General features: G+C 39.0%; 1 protein-coding gene across 1 annotated transcript; it reads right to left on the bottom strand.

Moving 5' to 3' along the window:
* Positions 1 to 4,560: 4,560 nt before the first annotated feature.
* FRS2 (fibroblast growth factor receptor substrate 2) lies at positions 4,561 to 17,493 on the bottom strand. The gene is made up of 6 exons (XM_010182816.1): positions 17,387 to 17,493; positions 14,771 to 14,862; positions 12,761 to 12,947; positions 9,407 to 9,565; positions 8,361 to 8,524; positions 4,561 to 5,994 (listed from the first exon to the last, which is right to left on the bottom strand). The coding sequence occupies exons 2-6, from the start codon at positions 14,834 to 14,836 to the stop codon at positions 5,044 to 5,046; spliced, it is 1,527 nt and encodes a 508-aa protein (XP_010181118.1). The 5' UTR covers positions 14,837 to 14,862; positions 17,387 to 17,493; the 3' UTR covers positions 4,561 to 5,043.
* Between the last annotated feature and the right edge of the window lie 1,414 nt (positions 17,494 to 18,907).

The following is an 18,907-nucleotide window of genomic DNA, read 5'->3' as shown; positions in this document are numbered from 1 at the left end:
TTTTTTGTGGTGGAATTTCTTCTGGATTCGTTCTTGGAGTGTATATGATTTAAAATAAAGGTATCATAAATGAACTTATGTTTATATTAAGTAAATACTGTCAAATATAAATGCCTGAATTGCTACCTCAAGGAAAAGATGGGAAAGATCACTAAATTGCAAGAATACCTAATTCTATCTATAAAACTGAAGGACCAAACTTCTTTAGGGGAAACAGATTTTCAGATTCAAGTCCACTATTAGTTCCTACTAAATCAGTTTTCTCTTATTTGCAGCCATTAAATAAGTTAATATAGTGCAGAAATGGAATTTCACCACTGATCCCACCTTACACGAAGAGAATACTGCTTAGAAATAGAGGTCCAAACCAGATACATCATTATATGCTCAAAGTAGTAACTGATATCGGTCAGAACTTGCATTTTTACTTCACCGACAGTGAACAATCTCCTCTCTCCTGATTCTGTCTCATTGAGAAGTGGTTAAATATAAAACAAAAACAAGGGCAGCCAGGCTTTGAGCCAAGACACACTATTAAAAACCCAGCAAAATCACCTGCTGGTCTGTCACCTGCAAAGAGCAGCCCTGGTTTGACACTGGTTTGGACTTCGTACAGCTTACACCTTTCTGTCGCCCTTTTTACACCCTCGTCAGAGGTGTAAACACACACACAAATATTCAAACATCGGGGGCAGAGTAATTAAGCAGTTTATTATATGAAATGTCTATTTGAGCACTTAAGATTTCTACGAAAGTTCTGTAGACATTAATAGGAAGAGGAATAGTGCTTCAGCGCACACCATTGCATTCAGTCCCTGTCATATGCAAAACGTACTTACTGGGGAAAACAAAGTGTTCTAATGAGAGTTAAGGTTTTTGGAATGGTCTTTTGATATTGTTTTATGGAGTCATCCAGAAACTCCACAAAATTTAAAAATATTGGTCCTCCTCTTGACATCAATTTGAGAAAAAAGATATTTTCCCTGATATCATCAGTGGATTAAATTCTCACTAACTGTATTTCTAGTACAATCTTTATTATGGACTTTTGGTCACTGTTTCATCTTTTTTATCAACTCAGTTTCCTTGTTTCAAAGATACACTAATGTACGTCTTTCCCAAATCACAGCGTGAAAGGAATACCTACAGTTAAAGACTTTCCCTTCCAAATGTGCTTGAAGGGTAGCAGCCAACTGCATGTTATGAATAAAAAGAAGAACTGATGGAGATGCTGCCATTTCTGCAGGACCTAGTTTATGTTAACATGTCTCAGTTACTAAAGAAAACGGTCACTATTGGTAGTTTCTCAGTCTGTACACCTGTGGGCCCAAAATAAATATGATCTAAATACTGCAGAGAGATTTCAGCTGAAAACTGAATCCTAGATTACAGACACTAAACTAACATCACAGCCTTTAAAAGAGACTGAACTGAAAAATTATTTACCAAGTCTCAAAGGGTAAAGTGCATTGCAACTACATCTACTTCAAAGGGCAGAAAATAAGGAATGCTAAAGAAGAGTAGCACAGGTAGCAGGGACTACCCAGTATGTCTGCAGCGTACACAAAACGAGAATGCATTCTCCCACCTGTAAAACGTAAGAGAGTCAAAAAATAGTCCTGGAAAGTGTCATCAGACTTGTTAATGGAATTAAGGCTACAGGAAGTTGAAATTTCAGTGTTTTCAATTCTGGGGATCTGAGCTAAGAAAACAGCCCCTATGAAATACTGTGAAACTTGCAACAGCATAAAAAAATTACTCAGGCCCTCCCTTGTATCTGAGATCATTCAGGATAAGCACAAAGGAAGCTCAACAACGCCAAGTGCAAGGTCCTGCACCTGGGTAGGGGCAATCCCAAGCACAAATACAGGCTGGGCGGAGAATGGCTTGAGAGCAGTCCCAAGGAGGACTTGGGGGTGTTGGCTGATGAAAAACTCAACATGAGCCAGCAGTCTGCACTTGCAGCCCAGAAGGCTACCTGCATCCCGGGCTGCATCAAAAGAAGCACGGCCAGCAGGACAGGGGAGGTGATTCTGCCCCTCTACTCTGCTCTCGTGAGGTCCCACCTGGAGTACTGCATCCAGTTCTGGGGCCCCCAGCATAAGGACATAGAGCTGTTGGAGCGGGTCCATAGGAGAGCCACGAAGATGATCACAGAGCTGCAGCACCTTCCCTACAAGGACTGACTGAGAGAGCTGGGGCTGTTCAGCCTGGAGAAGAGAAGGCTCCGGGGGGACCTTATTGCAGCCTTCCAGTTCCTGAAGGAGTCCTGCAGGAAAGCTGGGGAGGAACTTTTTACAAGGGCAGGTAGCAACAGAACGAGGGGGAGTGGTTTGAAACTGGAAGAGGGAAGATTCAGACTAGATATGAGGAGGAAATTCTTTACTGTGAGGGTGGTGAGACACTGGCACAGGTTGCCCAGAGAAGCTGTGGATGTCCCCTCTCTGGCAGTGTTCAGGCTCAGGCCAGGTTAGGCAGGGCTTTGGGCAACCTGGTCTGGTGAGAGGTGTCCCTGCCTGTGGCAAGGGTTGGATTGGATGACCTTTAAGGTCCCTTAAAACCCAAACCATTCTGTGATTCTATGAGAATGCACTGGGACTAAGGAGGGATATGGTTGGTTGTTGTAATTTCAGCAGGTCACTTAGGATCCACCTGAAGCCTCTGTTTCCCTCTTTGGCCATTAAGAATATTGCTCCCTGCCTCACAGGTGTGTTTTAAGGGTCCAATTCATTAGTGTTTCTGAAACACCCATACTACACAGATGAGGACCAAATATTTCTAGGCAGGTAGCTAGATCAAATGTATTTGTCTCAAAACACATGCTGAAACATTACAAATAGGAGCTAAGAACAAGAATCACACCAGTATCACAAGAGTAAGTATTGTGCAATCCCTGGTAATTTCTCTTCTGTACAGACCAAGACTGGTCCATAGCATAAGGTGACGCAATGGCAAAGATGTGAAGGAGCGCTAACGCTGCAGACCTGCACAATGTCCAGCTCTAGGTTGTCATTACCTTCTGAGTACCAAAGTCTCCCCACAAGTCAATGAGTCTATCACAAGAGTGTGTGTAGGCTGACCATGAAATCATTAATGTGTTTTTGTTTTATTTCATTTAAGTTCCTCACAATGGTCTTAAAGACCACCATCTTTTACTCCTGAAAATTATCTTCTTTGTGCATCCGGTATTTCTGTACCGTACAGTCTGTAAAGAATAACGGAAGTCAGAGTGAAAAGGTTGCCTGACATCCCCTAATGGTGTGACAAGACACATACTGCAGGTGCTACTACTTCTGCCACTACTAAGCTGAGAGAAGACCAGATAAAAAAAAATAACAAAGGAACAGGAACACACTCCAATTTAAAAGAATGAAAACAGTTGTCATTTGTTTTTTATAAAACTTCAATTCAAATATTGCATGGAGAACCTTAATTCTTTTCAGATCTCCAAATGGCTTTTCTTTTATGTTTTTGCTCACTCACAGTTCAAGGGTTATTTTACATCACACTAGTTCACACAAGCGTCAGGTTCCTTTGCAATCACAGGCTCAAGAGTAATCTCTTCTGCTGCTAGTACCAAGGTGCACCTGCAATACTGCCAGAAGTCTAAAGTCATTCAGAGTATTAAAACATAAAACAAAATAACCTGCTAAGGGTGCATCTGGCATATTGGCATATTCAACAGACAACATTCTACCTGGATGTACCAGTAACACTGAGCAGCCATCACAGTAACCAAGCTCACCAACCGCAAAAGGAAAATAAGTATGCTCGTAGATAATACCACCTGCAGATAATTTACTACGTATCTTTCTAAATTAAAGTATACTATCAACTATGGATGTACATTGCTAGAATGTACATTTTTCTATAAAGAACTATCAAGTCCAGTACCCTGCCTCCCGTGTAACCTGCGTCTGATGCTTTAGAGGAAGACAATAACTGCATAATAAACCTTTCCAGTTGTGCAATACTGCATGCTGCTGGAGAGCTGGGATATTTCAGTCAGGCATTAAAGAGTAGAACACTGGACAAAGACAACCATTTGACCTCGAAGAGTCTTTCTTTGTCAAATGCAGAGAGTAAGACAAACACGACAATGACCCTGAACAATAATTAAAGCTATGTACAAAATTTTGACTTTTAAAACAGGACATTATGGAACAGGTGAAAAAGAAACACACAAATGCAAAGAAAGGAAAGCACACTGAACTAAGAAATGACAAGAGAGCCTTAATTCATACAGCCAATCTGTGAATTCCTTCACAAAAAACCACCCCCAAAACTCCAATTAGATTAAAACTGTCAGATTTCACAGGGAACTTGATAACGCCACTCGGAATTCTCTTCCAGTGGAAGGAGCTTAAGGCTGGGCTTAGATGCATTTAGAGCTCTGGTCAACAACCTTTGATGTGACCTCTCAAACATCACACAAGAAATCTATTGGGAATTAGAGGCCTTCTGGCCCATGTAGTCTTAAGAAAAAAGAAAAAAAAAAAAAAAACCAAACCAAAACCCAGACAAAAAAAAAGGTGTGGTGTTTATATCCCTTGAGATGAACCAAGATATCTTGTGTATGTCAGACTGAGTGAATTAATGCATTACATACATTTCATTCTGGAGGAACCACGTCAATGAGGAATGAACATAAGATATGTATCTTGAAAGATTAGGTTTACCTGCTAATAATGCACATATCAAGAGGCTTTAAAAAATACTATAAATGCCATTAATGAGTATAGGCACCAGAACAGAATATTTATAAATTCAAACCTGGCATGTCACTCAGACTCTAATCAATTTAAAGAGGCACTGTGAAAAGGTGGTGATGCTGCTATGCAGTAATTACTACTACTGTAGAATAGTGTTACCTAAATGAATACTTGCTCTACGTTAATTCCCTTTAGTTAGACAAGTACATGAAGTATGCAGAAAAAGTTCTATTAGTCTATAAAAGGTGTTAGTGTTCAGAAATGCAAGGTACTTGCATCTTCAATTTTATAAACTTCACAAAAGGTGCAAATGATTTAACGCTTCCCAGGCTCACATAGGCAGGTCAGTACTGTTATGTCTAGTTTTCCTAGAAGTACCGTCATCTCGGGGCAGTGCTTTTTGCAAGCTCGACATAGCAGCAGTTCTTTCAATGTCTATCACAGCATACAGCTCTGTGCGCCGGGTTGGAGTTTGCGGAAGTGGAGTGGTGGGGGTTTTTGGAGTCTGAGGGTTGTCGGAGTCACTACCAGCTTCCAAGTCAACCTGTATGTAGTTGAGCTGCCTGTGTTCTAAACTCGGACGCCTTATGTCAAAGTTAAAGACTGTTGGGGTACAGTCCCGACGTCGTGTAAATTCTACTTTATGAGCACTTGCTGGTACTGTTACATTCTCTGTATTGACATAATTATGCATCGGATCTAGGTTATTGTGGTAGCCATTCAGAGATGGGGTCTTTGGTCCTAAACTGTCATCTTCGTCTCTACTCAGCTTGCGGGCTTCCCAGACAGGAGGCAAGGATGGCAAGTTCTCATAGTTCAACAGCGCAGTTCTCCTCTGAGCAGAGTTGTTAATGTTCTGGGTGTCTGAGGTACCGGTTGATGTCAAACGACCTCTCCTGACCCCTGAGGCACTAGGGATTGATAACCTATTTATATTTTCATACACCAATTTATTACCAGATGGCGTTTCTCTACGTTCATCACTGTCGTACCCAGTGTCCCATTCAGTGTTGTTTGTGCTGCTGCCGCTAACTTGGTCTCTCCCAAGTTGCTCCAGTTTCTCTCTTTCCATTAACTGCCTTTGAACAGGTGTTGGTCCTAAAACAAACTTGACTCCTTCAGGCTCCAGGAGAACCTGCGCATCTCTGTCATCAGTACACATCTGATCTTCTTTCACTTTAGCTGTTTCAGGGTTTGAAAGCTTCGATTCCAGTGGCGCATGCACACTCGATCGATTCTTTCTTTCTTCTTGTACCCCAGTAGTGTTGACGTAAGTGTGCACCTAAAAGGGGAAGGAAAAAAAAGAAATTCAAATAGTTTGTGCTTTTTTTCCTCCTCCAAATTTCTTTGTCAACTCCCCACTTTTCTAATCAAAATACCCAAAACCCAAATCTCATGACAGAAGCTGTTGAAGAGCAAAGATCATCTCTCTCACATTTTGATCAGTTTTTGACTTTTTTTCCCCCGTGAAATTATGTTGTTCATTTTGTTAATGTTACTTTAACAAGATAACAGAATTTACATCCTACATTAAGAATTATTTTGATTTGATGTTTCATCTCAGTTGTGCTCTAGTTACAGTATTTCAGGTTCCATTCCAGCTCTGCTGTGAATAACCTTAAATAATCAAGGTAACCTTGGGCTGCTCCAAACATAGCTCATTAATTCACTTAGACAAATAATTGAAGCAGAGTTCGACTTTGTTGTCCTTTACCATGACAATGACCAACAGTTCAGTAATTGCTTTGGCTAAATTTATCTTTGTAATTTCCACACTGCAAAGGAAATTTACTGTCCACTAAAATAATATTTTTTTTAAAATACCTACACCCCCCCAGGATCTTGCCTTGAGTACTACTCAAGCAATAAGAAGAGAGCTTGGCTCCACAGGAAGAACAGTCCATACTTTCTCTAAGAGCAAACAGCCTCCTGATACAGAAACTGAAGTAGAAAAAGATACAATTCCATATGAACTGTGGCACTCCGAATTAAAAAGGACCAGGAATTGGCACCAGATGCCACTAAGAAAGGCAGGAATACACCACTAGTTTATCCTTCCAAGTTCCCACAGTGGATCAACACAAGGCTGAACAGGAAAGACTGGAGTAACGGATTCCTCCTCTAAATTTTAATTCTGTCTGGATACCCAAACAGCAAAAGTAGTATTTTACAGCGACAGGCATCTATCCTTCCCAACTTCTCTATCATGCTTTACAAGCTGAAGTGTTATTTACAGCTCACTTGACTCCTACACTGATTCTTTTTACCCACTTACTCTTCCACAACTCCAACAATAACACTTGGACTCTTCTGTGGGGGCTCTTAATAAATCCCTTCCCACGAGACAGTTCACTGCACTTTGCTCTGGTTACCATCTCTGATTTTCAGCATTGATTCTTGTCACACATGAGAGTCTTCCTAAACCACACTGTATTTTATTAAACTTGACTAACATTTTCATTAGCAACCTGAATGATAGACTGAAAACTTCCAGAGGGTGTGTTCATTCCCAGTTTGGTAGGGTTTCCACTGGGAAGGATCTCAGCAGCCTTCAGAAGTGACCTCACAGAAACCTCATGAAGTTCAGCAACAGCAAATGCAAAGTCCAGTGCCTGACATGGGACAACACCAACAGCACAGGCTGCGCACCAACTGCTTTGAAAACAGCCTTGCAGAAAAGCATCAGGGGTCCAGGTGGATGGTGAGGTGAATATGAGTCTGCAGTGAGCCCTTGCAGCAATGAAAACCAAACGTGCACAGCCAGAAGGTTAAGGAAAGCAATTATTACCATCAATTCAGCACTTGTGAGACTGAATCTGGAGTAACGGGCTTCTCAGTACAACAGATACCACTACAGCAGAACGAATCCAGTGGAGGGCCATGATTAGAGTGGAGTGTGACATACAAAGACAAGCCAAGAGAGCCACACTTGTTCAGTCTTAAGAGAAGGCCAGGAAACAACCTAATAGCTGTTTTCAACTATCTAACAGATAAAGAAGAGACAAAGCCAGACCCCTTTTTGACATGTTCAGCAAAAGGCTAAGGGGAAAGAGACACCAGCTGTAACAGGAAAAAAAATCTGATTACATATTAGGGAAAAAATGATTTCAGAACAAAGCTGGTCAAACACTGCAACTCATGGCTCAAAGACACTTCCTTGTTTGGAGTATTCAAAGCATGACAGGACGAGGCTCTGTGCAGCCCCCTTTAACCTTAAAATTTGACCTAGAGGCCTCTAGAGGTCTCTTCTAATCTACATTATTCCATGATTACTATTTGTCAAATAGAAGACTTGCATGTAAGTAAGCTTTTTGACCAGGAACTCTCATTATAAACTACAATTTATGTGTTTAAAAATAACTAATGAAACTTTTGAAAAGAGTATATGCAAATACGTATTTTCTATGTATGTCTTCATTTGTATATAAATATGAAGAGCAACTTTAAATAGTTACTCTTCCTCAGCAAGCTTTCCTACAAGGTATCATTTTAAAGAAGTAAAGCAAACACTTTTCTGAGGTAGTTAACATACAGTAGAAATATATTACACTTGATACTGGGAAACACAAATGAAAGCCTACAGAGTAAACATCAGAAAAATCTGTACTAATGCAGAACCTAAGTTATAGGAGGGGAGGAAATACCCACTTGCTCCTCTGCTACAAGTAGAGGATGTGTTGATTCTTCACCAACAGAGGGGAGGCGTGCACTTCCGACAGAAGGATGTCTGCTAGAAGGATGTGATGAAGCATCTCCAAAAGACGGGTATCTGGGATAGCCGTTGGGTAAACTTTGTGCATTGAACCCTGGAGCTGATTCAATTAGAAAACAAGCAAAACCATATTAGAATAGAACATTTTACTGTATATGACTAAGATGCTTTATATTTTCACTTTTTACTTTCAAAAGAGAAAAATATGTAAAGCAGTATTAAATATTCACAAGACAATTTCGCTGGGGGGAAGGAAAGGGAAAGCAAACTGCAGAGTATAGCATCCCAGTATTTACTGGGAAACATGCCTGAAGCAACCACTGAAATATAGCCGTATTATACAACACAGTCTGCCAGTAAACTCTCTATCCAACTTCTTCTTCTATCATTAACAACGTATCTCCGTAACACACAGGGATTTATTTACTTAAGCTTCCATTTATCTGAATTCATCAATAACCTGAAATCCTAATTTCAGATGTCAAGCTATCTCCCCAAGATTACCTAAAATCCTCTGGTAGTTTTGAAAGGACTTCACTCTGCCCATCCATCTGCTAACAGCAGAAGATTCCAAACCCGCTGTAGATGTGATATTACCATTATCTTTTTCCGTAATAAAAAGGTTGGAACATTGCCCAACATTAATATTTCTCAGAAATGTTACAAGTAAAATATGGTGATATACTATAAAGCAATTCAACGGGCGTATTTAGCAGTGTTCTTATACAATAACTAAGTTACCAAAACTGATTTCTTAAAGCTGAAGAACTTGACTACAGCAGCTTTGCTCCCAGGAGTTAGGATTCTTGAAAGAGAATCCTCAGCAAGTACCTCAAGAGAGTGCACTACTGGTAATTAGCCGCTTAGCTTTCTAGTAGTTTTCTTTTTAATTACTTATAGATGTAAGGCAAATTAAGTGCTATTTACAGCTAAGTACCACATTACATTCAGGTATGTCATCTGACAGTATAACCATACTTACTGGTAGGCGTTCGAGGGGTTCTTGGAGCTTCTAACTCAGTTTGATGGTTATTCCTTTCTATGACGGGTTCTTCTACCACATTTATGCTATTATTCTGCATTATCTCTTGCAACATATTAAATAGCTCTTCTGCACGGGCACATTTAAAGGCAAAGATTCCTATAAACACACCAGAAAAAAATCAAAATCCTTTAATGTAAGAAACATGCCTTACAATGTACAGAACTTTCAAAAAGATAGATCTGGAATCCACGTAACGAATACCTGTTAAAGCAGCAAAAATGTTAGAAATTTTTATTGCACCAAAACACACAAAATTACTGTGAGAACCTTTAAAGTGTTTATCTAATAGAAGAATAAGATCTCCATGCACCAAAAGTTAAATTAGAACAGAAAACTGATTCAGTTAAAAACAAAACTAAGTTTTGAGTGCTAAATGAGGGGTAAAAAAGCCCAAACAAAACCAAACCACAAAATAGGTCACGATTTTTTTTCTTTCTTTTTTTTTAAGCTGATAAAAAGGATACCTGGTAAATACATAAATTAAAAAAAAAAAGTTAAACTACTGTGACACTACGAAGTCATATTTGTTAAACTACATTTCTATTACATTACCAAAAAATAAGACACCTGCACAACAGGAAAGAAAGATTTAAACACTGGGTAAAAGTTTAGTTTCTTTAAGAAGATTAAAATGAAAAGCTAGTAAGACAAACTGTGTGAAACAGACAGTAACAAAGCAATTGCTTTAGGCTAAAGGATAGACACAGAACACAAAGTTAGCAGCAATACCATGTATTTTGTGTGCGTATTGTGCCACTTTGCCGTTAAACAGCAGGGAGCGCCCCTACTTACCCTCACCAGCAAAGTCGCAGCTTTGGGTTATTCTTCCATTGAAAGCATGAAGTTAAATTGACATGCTTGTTAAACGGGGGTGCAGGTGCTTGTTTTTTAAAATGAGTATTACAATCTTAAAACACTCTTTACTACAAACTACCTACCTATATAGCTAGTTCTGTAAGTGCAATTACGTTAATATGCCGGCAATTACTATCATCATATATTTTTATTAAGGATGCAGAACTGTGACATATCAGAGCTACCAGAAATGCTCCCCGTGGCAGAAGTTCACAAAAATCCAGCTGGGAATGTAACAAATGGGCTAAGAGGAACAACACTCGACAATTAATATTCAGTGGGTGCAGTGAGTAAGCTTCATGCTTGCAACAGAGCAGCTGTAGAGCTGCTTCTACTACATTTCCCCAACCCATGATCCAGCTCAAGTACAATAGTCCATGTTTAATTTTATGTATATTTCTGAAAATTCACACTGGATACTTAAATCTTAATGAACAAAAAAAGAAAATTTAAAAAATCTAGGTTCACAAGCGTTAAAAAGCTCCCAGTACGTTCCTGAGAAATTCAGCTGCCTTTACCCTTTTGTTTAAAAAAAGTGCTTCCAAATTGCTGATCCCTTAATACATGAGGTGAACCAAACTGGCACTGAAACTGCAAGCAAAAACAACTTGATGAAACCTTGGTTTTTATTAATTACCACATTAAATACAATGTGATCTGTCACACAATATGGTGACACACCAGCTCCTCCAAGTTTTCTGTTCTGAATTATCTATTAGCTGTGCTCCCAAAACATGTCTTCAAGGTTTTTAATACCTAGCACAAAATCAATGTTTTGCCATATAATTTGAGATTAAACAGAAAACACAAAGAAGAATATTGAGTAATGCAATCAGTAGAAGCTGATGGCCAGTATTCAGGGTATTCTCAACTGAAAAATGACTCTATCATCTCACCAAGTGAAGATGAAGTTTTGCAACTGTGCCCACAAAACCCAGTGTAGGCCCCTGGAACAATGCTCCATTGCAAAACGGCAGCAGAGAGCACATTTTCTGCCAGATATCCTTTTTCCCAATATTCACAGTATTTTAATATTATGTAAGAAAGGCAAGAAACAAAAGAGGGAGGAAAGGGTTGCTGCTCACACAGCCTGCTTAATCTTCTCTATTAAAAAAAAGAAACTAGGAGGGAAGCAGAGAAGTCCATTAGACTGGATGGAAAATTTGGCAGGCTTGCTAATAGGCCATGGAGAAGAACCTTCAAAATAGTCTTTTCAATTAAATTTTATTAGTATCTATTTTACATATTTAGAATAACCAGTAAATTAAACCTGCAAAAATCGATTAAAGTGATTTTTTTCAAAACAAAGTTTATTATTTTCTTTTTAGAAGTCTGAAAATGTAGTTTAGTGTGGCCTACGCTGGAACATTTTAAAACATCTGTATTTTCATTGGGAGATGAACTGAGAATGCCTTCTAAACTCTTATCAAGAAATCCTGTCTGCCTTTACCTCTGCTTGGACAATGAAGATTGATCAGCTTTGTTTACAATCAAGTTCTTTCATCTTCCTGATTTTTTACAGTGAAGTTAACAAAAAAAGGAATTGCAATTGCTAAATACAGGTATCAACAAAAACACTAATAATGCTAAAAATCTGTAAGAAAATAAAAATGCTACTTAATTTCACAATGCATAAATGCATATGAATTCCAACAGCCACATCATGGTAGCAAGATGGAAAATGAGGCTGAGACCTCCACAAAAGCAGCTGTTCCCTCAGGGACTGCTGCAGTGTAGTAAGAGAGAAAAGCCCTCATCTTCTCACTGGGAGCCAACCTTGGCCAAGGCAGGCATGATCTGGGAACTGGAAAGGTACCTATCTTTCTCCAGCCACACAGAAAATAAATGAGCATAGCTGGAGTTTACACACTTAATACAAAAATGTGTCAAAATTTGAGAATGGTGTCATTGATACAAATGAAAGTGGTGTTTGTTTTAGGAAGAGGGTGAAACAAGTGTGTTACTGAAGACAGCAACAGGGTAGGGATATCCAGTTCATACCAGTGCTCCAATCTTAAAAAAACCCACCTAAAAATAAAGAATTCTTTGAATTCTGAGGAGATTCCTCCACAGTTCCAGGTTTCACTGCCCTGCCCTCAAAGTCAAGTCAACTTCTGAGGTAGGAGAGCTTCCCTGTCAAAACCACCTCCTAAGTTGACCAGAAGTATCCACACATACAAACATGAAATGCTCCAGACCTACAACATCAAATACTATGAGCAAATCAAATCCTCATTTTACCATAAGACCATTCCTCATAAGGTAACTTACTTGTTTCCCAGAAACCACATTCACAAAGAAAACTATAGCCTTTATAACCCTTGCCAAAGGACAGGCAAATATAACTTTTTATAACAACAAAAAAAAAAAGAATAAAATTGTCTTCCAACATCAAATAAATCTCCAAAAATCTTTACATACAAGAATTCCACATACCTTGTCCAGTTTGACACCTTCGGCCACTTTCAAAAGAGAAAAGATTTGAATCATAGCCATAGCGACGGAGACAGAGGTAGTGCCATTTTACAGAATCCCTTTTACGGGTGTACAAAATTAGTTCTGTATCTGTAAGTTCCATTATGCCAGAACCCAGTTCATTACCATCATCATCCACATTAATAACCTATAAAAAGGAAGTTAAATAGCATTAGGTAAGTACTCTTCTGAGCACCAATACCACTACTAGTAATCTTAATGTTTCACTGATATCTTCCATCTGCTTTGTCATGACAGATTATGATCCTTAAGGTAAAAGTTTTAAAAAAACCTCACCAAACCAGTTCCTTTGCTCCCCCAACCCAGAATTAAAATAATGCATGTTTAAAAGCAATATGAATGAGACTGCATGACATTACAGTAAAATCTGAGGAGAAATTTAAAACAGAAGAGAGTCATAAGTTGTTGGGCTTTGTTGTTTTTTTTTTTAAACTGGCTTTCTGTACATTTTCCAGTACTTCCACATGGATAAGGCATACCTCAGTTAATGGAATCTTTCAGAGCCCCGTTTCTAAAAAAATGTATTTGCTTTGTCATATAACCCCACTTACGGTTGGGAAAAGGAATGAAAAAGGATAAGGGGCTCCAAGATAAAGCTTCCTTCACATGCCTGTATAGCCTTGCACTGTGCTGAATCACCAGACTGCTTTAGATTTTTTTTTTCCCTGCCTTTTTAAAGTCAACAAGTTATTCAAATACCCCATGGTTATCTTGCATGAAAACGTGCGTATAAAGCTTAAACACTTATTCTTTCTGCTTTTGAACGAGTTGAAGGTCATCTGCGTCCTTTATGGAATTCGGACAATGTATATTTTCCTTTGCATGAATCCTACTTCACAATACTGTTTTTAGTAGGATTTTCTCTTACTCAAAAAGGCTACCAAAAAATCTTCCCTATGAGATCAATTAATGTTACTCCTTATAGAGACATTTTCAACTTGAAATCCAGTCAACTGAAAAGACTTAGGAATAATTTCATCTGCCGCTGAGGCTTATGCCAACTTTCTTAATTTTGAAAATTACATTCTTTCATCTTCTCCCCCCTGCTGCTAAATCAGCAACCCACACAAACAATAGAGAAATTCTACAAGGAGAAAAATAGGATCTGGTTACACAAAGTGATGTCAAATGCATAATAAGCGAGAAAACAGAAAAATATTTTATCCTTCAGCTTTTTGTACTGATAATATTAAACATTTCCAGAAATTCCCATGGCTTTAAAGCTCATTTCAGTGTTGGCCTAAGGCAACACACAAATCATTTTTCTCTATGGAAGCATTACATTCCTTTGCCAACTCACAGAGACAGTTTGGAGCACAGAAGCAAATCTGAGTTGTGCGACTATGCAAAGGTATGTTTACTTAGTCACTGACTTCAGCAGCTTCATGTTAAGCACATGAACAAGTGTTCACAAGCTTATAAATTCCAGGAATATTTTATATATATAACATTTATAAATAAGATTTTTTCAAGTAAAGGACAAAAGTTCTCAAAATGCAATAATCAGTAGTGTTTCTTCAAGTAAAATCAGCAGTCCTGAAATTTTCCATTGCTGATCCCACATCCAGGTTCATAATCATTCTTCTCCAAAAGCTCTTCCCTTTTCTTACTACTCCTTTCCTAACTTCCATAGTCCCCGAGAGGTAACAACACTTACTTGGGCCCTAACAACTGAAACAGAGACGGATCAAACACACAGGGCTGCTTCTCCTTCCTGAAGATCAAAACTGTCATAAAAAAGCCTAGACATAGAGAATTCCTGTCGCTGATGGTAACAGAGGATTTCTCAAAAGGTCAAGAGAAACCTGTAGCCACAGACACCTGCAAGTCTGCAATGTTTTAACCGTTCAGTAATTCTCACCTTGTTTTCATTTAATTTCTTTTCCATCACAGACCTACTCTGCAAGCAAGCAACAAAAGAATTCACAGCATGTCACATCAGTTGCTTACCTTAAACTTGTTTCGATGGTTATCTGGGACAGTTTCTTTATCTGGACAGCTACAACAGCTACCCATGACTTCTTTAGAAGACCATGTGATCTCTAAAGGGGGAAAAAAAAAAGAAAAGAAAAAAGTTATCATTTAGTAAGAAGTAAAAGAGTATCATCAACAAAACAACCCAACACAAATTGCTCTCTGAAATTACAGTTCTTCATGATGAACTTTGCAGTTATAAGCAATTAAAAAAAAATCAACATAACTATTACAAAGACTTAAATAGTTAAGTTAGATTTGGCATTAAGGAGTGGCAACACCGAGCTGTTCAAGCCCTACCAATAATTCAACTTGAGGTTACTACCAAACAGAACCATTTGATTGTTAACTGTAATTCCCATGGCAGCAGCTTGGGGAAAAACAAAAACCAACAGCTTACCGGGCGCAACTCTCATCTCCTAAAGCAGGGCCTCTACACAAGGCAACTACCTGGACTCCACTTTGTCTAAATGAGCTTAGACTGCTGAGCACAGCCCTGGTGACGCTCACGCAAGCCCTGGGCTGCACAAAGAGCCCACATGGCAATCCTGAAAGGCCGCCCTAGCTTGGGGAGCTCCAGGGCTGGCTCGCAATAGGAGCTGGAGGCTTTCCAGGCCTGCAGGCAGCCCTGTGCTGGCAGCAGCGCAGTCAAGCTCTGTGCTTCCACTTTTAAATACTTCCCATATAGCACTGTACATAAAACTGTGCAATCGAAGTCAAGGGAAGGAAAAAAACCAAAAACCCCACATTCAACACAAATATTTTAAAACTTGGGGTTTTATTTCTATTAAGTTCCCCTTGGTTTAAATTGTGTTAGAGTCTACTTCATTTACTATGAAACAGTAAAATATTCAACTAAGTCAGAACAACATGGTTAAAGTAAGGAAACAAAAAAAGAAATATTTGTAATTTTTTATATTTTCATTTAAATATTTTTGTATTTATGGCAAAACTTTCATAAAACAGTATGATAAAATGTTCCTAAAACCAAGTCTCACTACTTGCTTCTCCTCCTCTACTACCTTGGAGCGGGTGGTAAATCTTGTAATTCTTAAACACAAGAAAGTCAGACAAAAGAAAACTTAACCCATTTCCATGACCTTTATATTGGATAAGTAGTAAAATTTACACTATACAAGTGAACACAGGAGCAAAATCCTGGAGGGGTGGTTAGTAAGTCAACAAGAGATACGACATTAAAAATCAAGAAGGAAGACAGAACTGGTTGATAACTTTTCCTGATTAAAGGGGAAAAAAACAAAATCAAGATGTCATCTTAAGAAAACCAGGACTTGCTTTCTGGACAGGCATTTGTATTAGCATGCAGCAGTAGTACCCAAGGAGCACTTTAGTCTGCTGAGAAATAAGGTGCAAGGAATACAGTGAAGAGCAGCTAACTCTTCCCCTCTTCTTGACTAGAAAAGCCACTCAAAAGAGATACTGCTGCCCTAAAGACTGTATAAATTTATATACATTTGCCACCAAACCCTTGCAGAGGTGAAATGGAAAACTTAACGGAAAGGGTAACAACATGGCTTGGATTAATCCAGCGACAAAGAGGCAGAGCACCAGACACAGAGTCACAATCATGGATTCTCTAACGCCATTTCTGGCTAGAACCTGAAACATGCGTTAATTTGACAAAAGGTTTTTTCCCAACTCAACCTGGAACTGGGAGGTTGGTTGGTTGGTTGCTTCTACTGTTGCAGAGATAAACTATGCTACGCATAACTGGGTTTTTTGCATAAAGAGAAGCCTTGAATTTTATTAATCAGTCCCATCAATCTCTCAATGACAGAGTACTTTTAATAGTCTTCACACATACATCCCATTGGCATTTTAACTATTCATTTTCTTTGCTTATGAATTCTGTCTGTTTTCTTTAGAAAAGGAGATAACAAGTATCAACACCTACTGCTAATCTCCTACACTGGCACCCCACAGTACCTCACTACAGCAGTGTTCACATGTTGGTCTTGTTAGCCTGCTGATGCTACCCTATTTATTCTGAGAATTCATTGCTAAAAAGACCAATGTGTGAAAATAGCTGCAATGCAGATTAACAATGAATATATACATTTGCAGCAAAGGTTTTCAAGTTCTGGTCCATACAGCAGTCACAGCTGCAGATGCTTCTAGCAGCCTTCAGACACAGATGCTTGCACTTAAATAAAGCCCAGTCTTAGACCTGACAAAGTGGAAACAGAACTAGATAGCAGCATGCCGTTACAGTATTGACTTTCTTTGCATTCAGCATAAAATAACTGATTAAATCTGTTGGAGGCAGGTGTCAGCAAATTTAAAAAGCAATTTAAAAAAAACTTAACTGCAAAGCAGTTTGGGAAAAATCACTAGAGTTGCAAGTAAAAAAATGTAGTATATGAAGTTGTATGAAATACAGCCACTGCATCTCAAGGATGACAAAGGGTATGTAATCAATAATCACACAACCTTGTTATTTTGTCTCCAATTCTAACATTAATACTTGAGAAAACCAAGAACTACAATGCTGCTTCAAAGGAGAGATGTGAACCAAGGCTCTGAGGAAGAAGTGAAACAGCTAGGGAAGTGGCTAAATTAAAAATCACTCACCTAGATCTGGCCATTAATATTCCCAGCCTCTGCTGCAGCATCAGGGCTTCTGTCATACTTCAAAGTGTCATGCTGTCTTGTCACAGAACTAATCATTTGACCTAGAACTAGAAGAGTACATAAAAATGTAATTTTTCCTGGTTTTAAGATGCCAGCTAGTAAACTAACAAAACCACAGTTTTTGTCATTATTATTTTGGCAGTATTATGTCAAGTAAGGTCTTCATAGCTAGGATGCAAGTTAAGTGGAGTTTTAGACAAGAAACTGATCTCTTTGAGCTTCCCCAGCATTTCAGTGCTCAGCTGGGTCTTGGAAGAAAATAATCTGATGTCCCTTTCTGCAGCACAGCCTGTCACACTGGGGATACTACTCACTCCTTACCCAATTTAGTGTCTGGAAATGACAGATGTGAAGCTCCCGTTATCCTTAGCACATCCCAACCACACCACAGCAGACAAACAGACCACCACATACAACTTACTCTGCATAACTCCCTCTTGCTTATCCTACTGAACATATACAAATGCTGATTTCTATGGCTAACACGTCACCCTTTCTCTGCTTCCCTCATCATTCTTGCTCCATGACATTAAACATAAATTGCTTGCTTTCACTTCCTTCCTGCCTCCACCAGATTACAAGCTACCCACTCCCATTTACCACTGAAAGCTCAACTCCTGCTTCCATCAGACACACCGTTGGCAGCCTCCGTTCTCTGCTTGTAAACTTGCCAAACAAGTACTTGACATTTCCTTCGATGCTGCTTCTTGCCCTTGAGAGATGGGCTAAATTCTCAGAAAAATACTGTATTATTAGCCTTTCTTATCAGCCAGAATTTCAAGATGCCTATGCGAACTTGCTGGAGACCACTGCATTTCTTCTTATCAATACTGCCACAATTCTTTGTATTCATCTGCTGTCCTCTCCCTCACACCTGGATTAAAAGCATTTTGGGAACACAAGGCACTCTACTTTTTTGCACAGTATCAAGCATAACATAGTCCCAAGCTCATCTCATGTCCTCGGCATCGTGGTAACAGCTGCAGAATGCTCTTACTTTGGAGGGATTGTGCAAGAGAACAGCAGAAAAGTGATACTGGTAAATGCAAAATAATGCGTCTAGCCCTGTACCTCTTTATCTTAGGAAAGATCAGTCATGGAGTCCTGCAGCCCAGTGAAAACACTAGCTCAATAGCTAGCATAAAGCAAATTAAACACATTCTTTGGAAAGAACTACAGAGCCAAAATAAAAATACAATTCTGTTGAATGAATCCACAGTGCACTCACATGTGTAGGTGTTGTATGCAATGCCTCCCCCTGTCAAAAAAGATACAGTAAAACCAGAAATACGCTACTAGGACTGCTCATCCTGGATAGAGCAACCACATGGGACAGAAAATATAAGTACAGAATTACAGGTGACATGGAAAAGATAAAGCACAACTATTTTCCAAATATAAATATTAGGCAGCAGCAGTTGACATTATTAAGGGGTAGATTAAAAAAAAAACTACACAAAA

The sequence above is a fragment of the Mesitornis unicolor genome, unplaced genomic scaffold (genome assembly GCF_000695765.1).
Source record: "Mesitornis unicolor isolate BGI_N332 unplaced genomic scaffold, ASM69576v1 scaffold15044, whole genome shotgun sequence".
Lineage (NCBI taxonomy): Eukaryota > Metazoa > Chordata > Aves > Mesitornithiformes > Mesitornithidae > Mesitornis > Mesitornis unicolor.
Note: the sequence above shows the minus strand (reverse complement) of the source record. Positions and strands in the feature narration are given on the sequence as shown.

Excerpts from the sequence above, each read along its gene's own strand:
- FRS2 (XM_010182816.1), bottom strand. The coding sequence starts at position 14,836 with ATGGGTAGCTGTTGTAGCTGTCCAGATAAAGAAACTGTCCCAGATAAC. Across the intron at positions 9,566-12,760 it reads AAGGTGTCAAACTGGACAAG|GAATCTTTGCCTTTAAATGT; the intron begins GTATGTGGAATT and ends GTGTGTTTATAG. Across the intron at positions 5,995-8,360 it reads TACTTGTAGCAGAGGAGCAA|GTGCACACTTACGTCAACAC; the intron begins GTGGGTATTTCC and ends TTCCCCTTTTAG.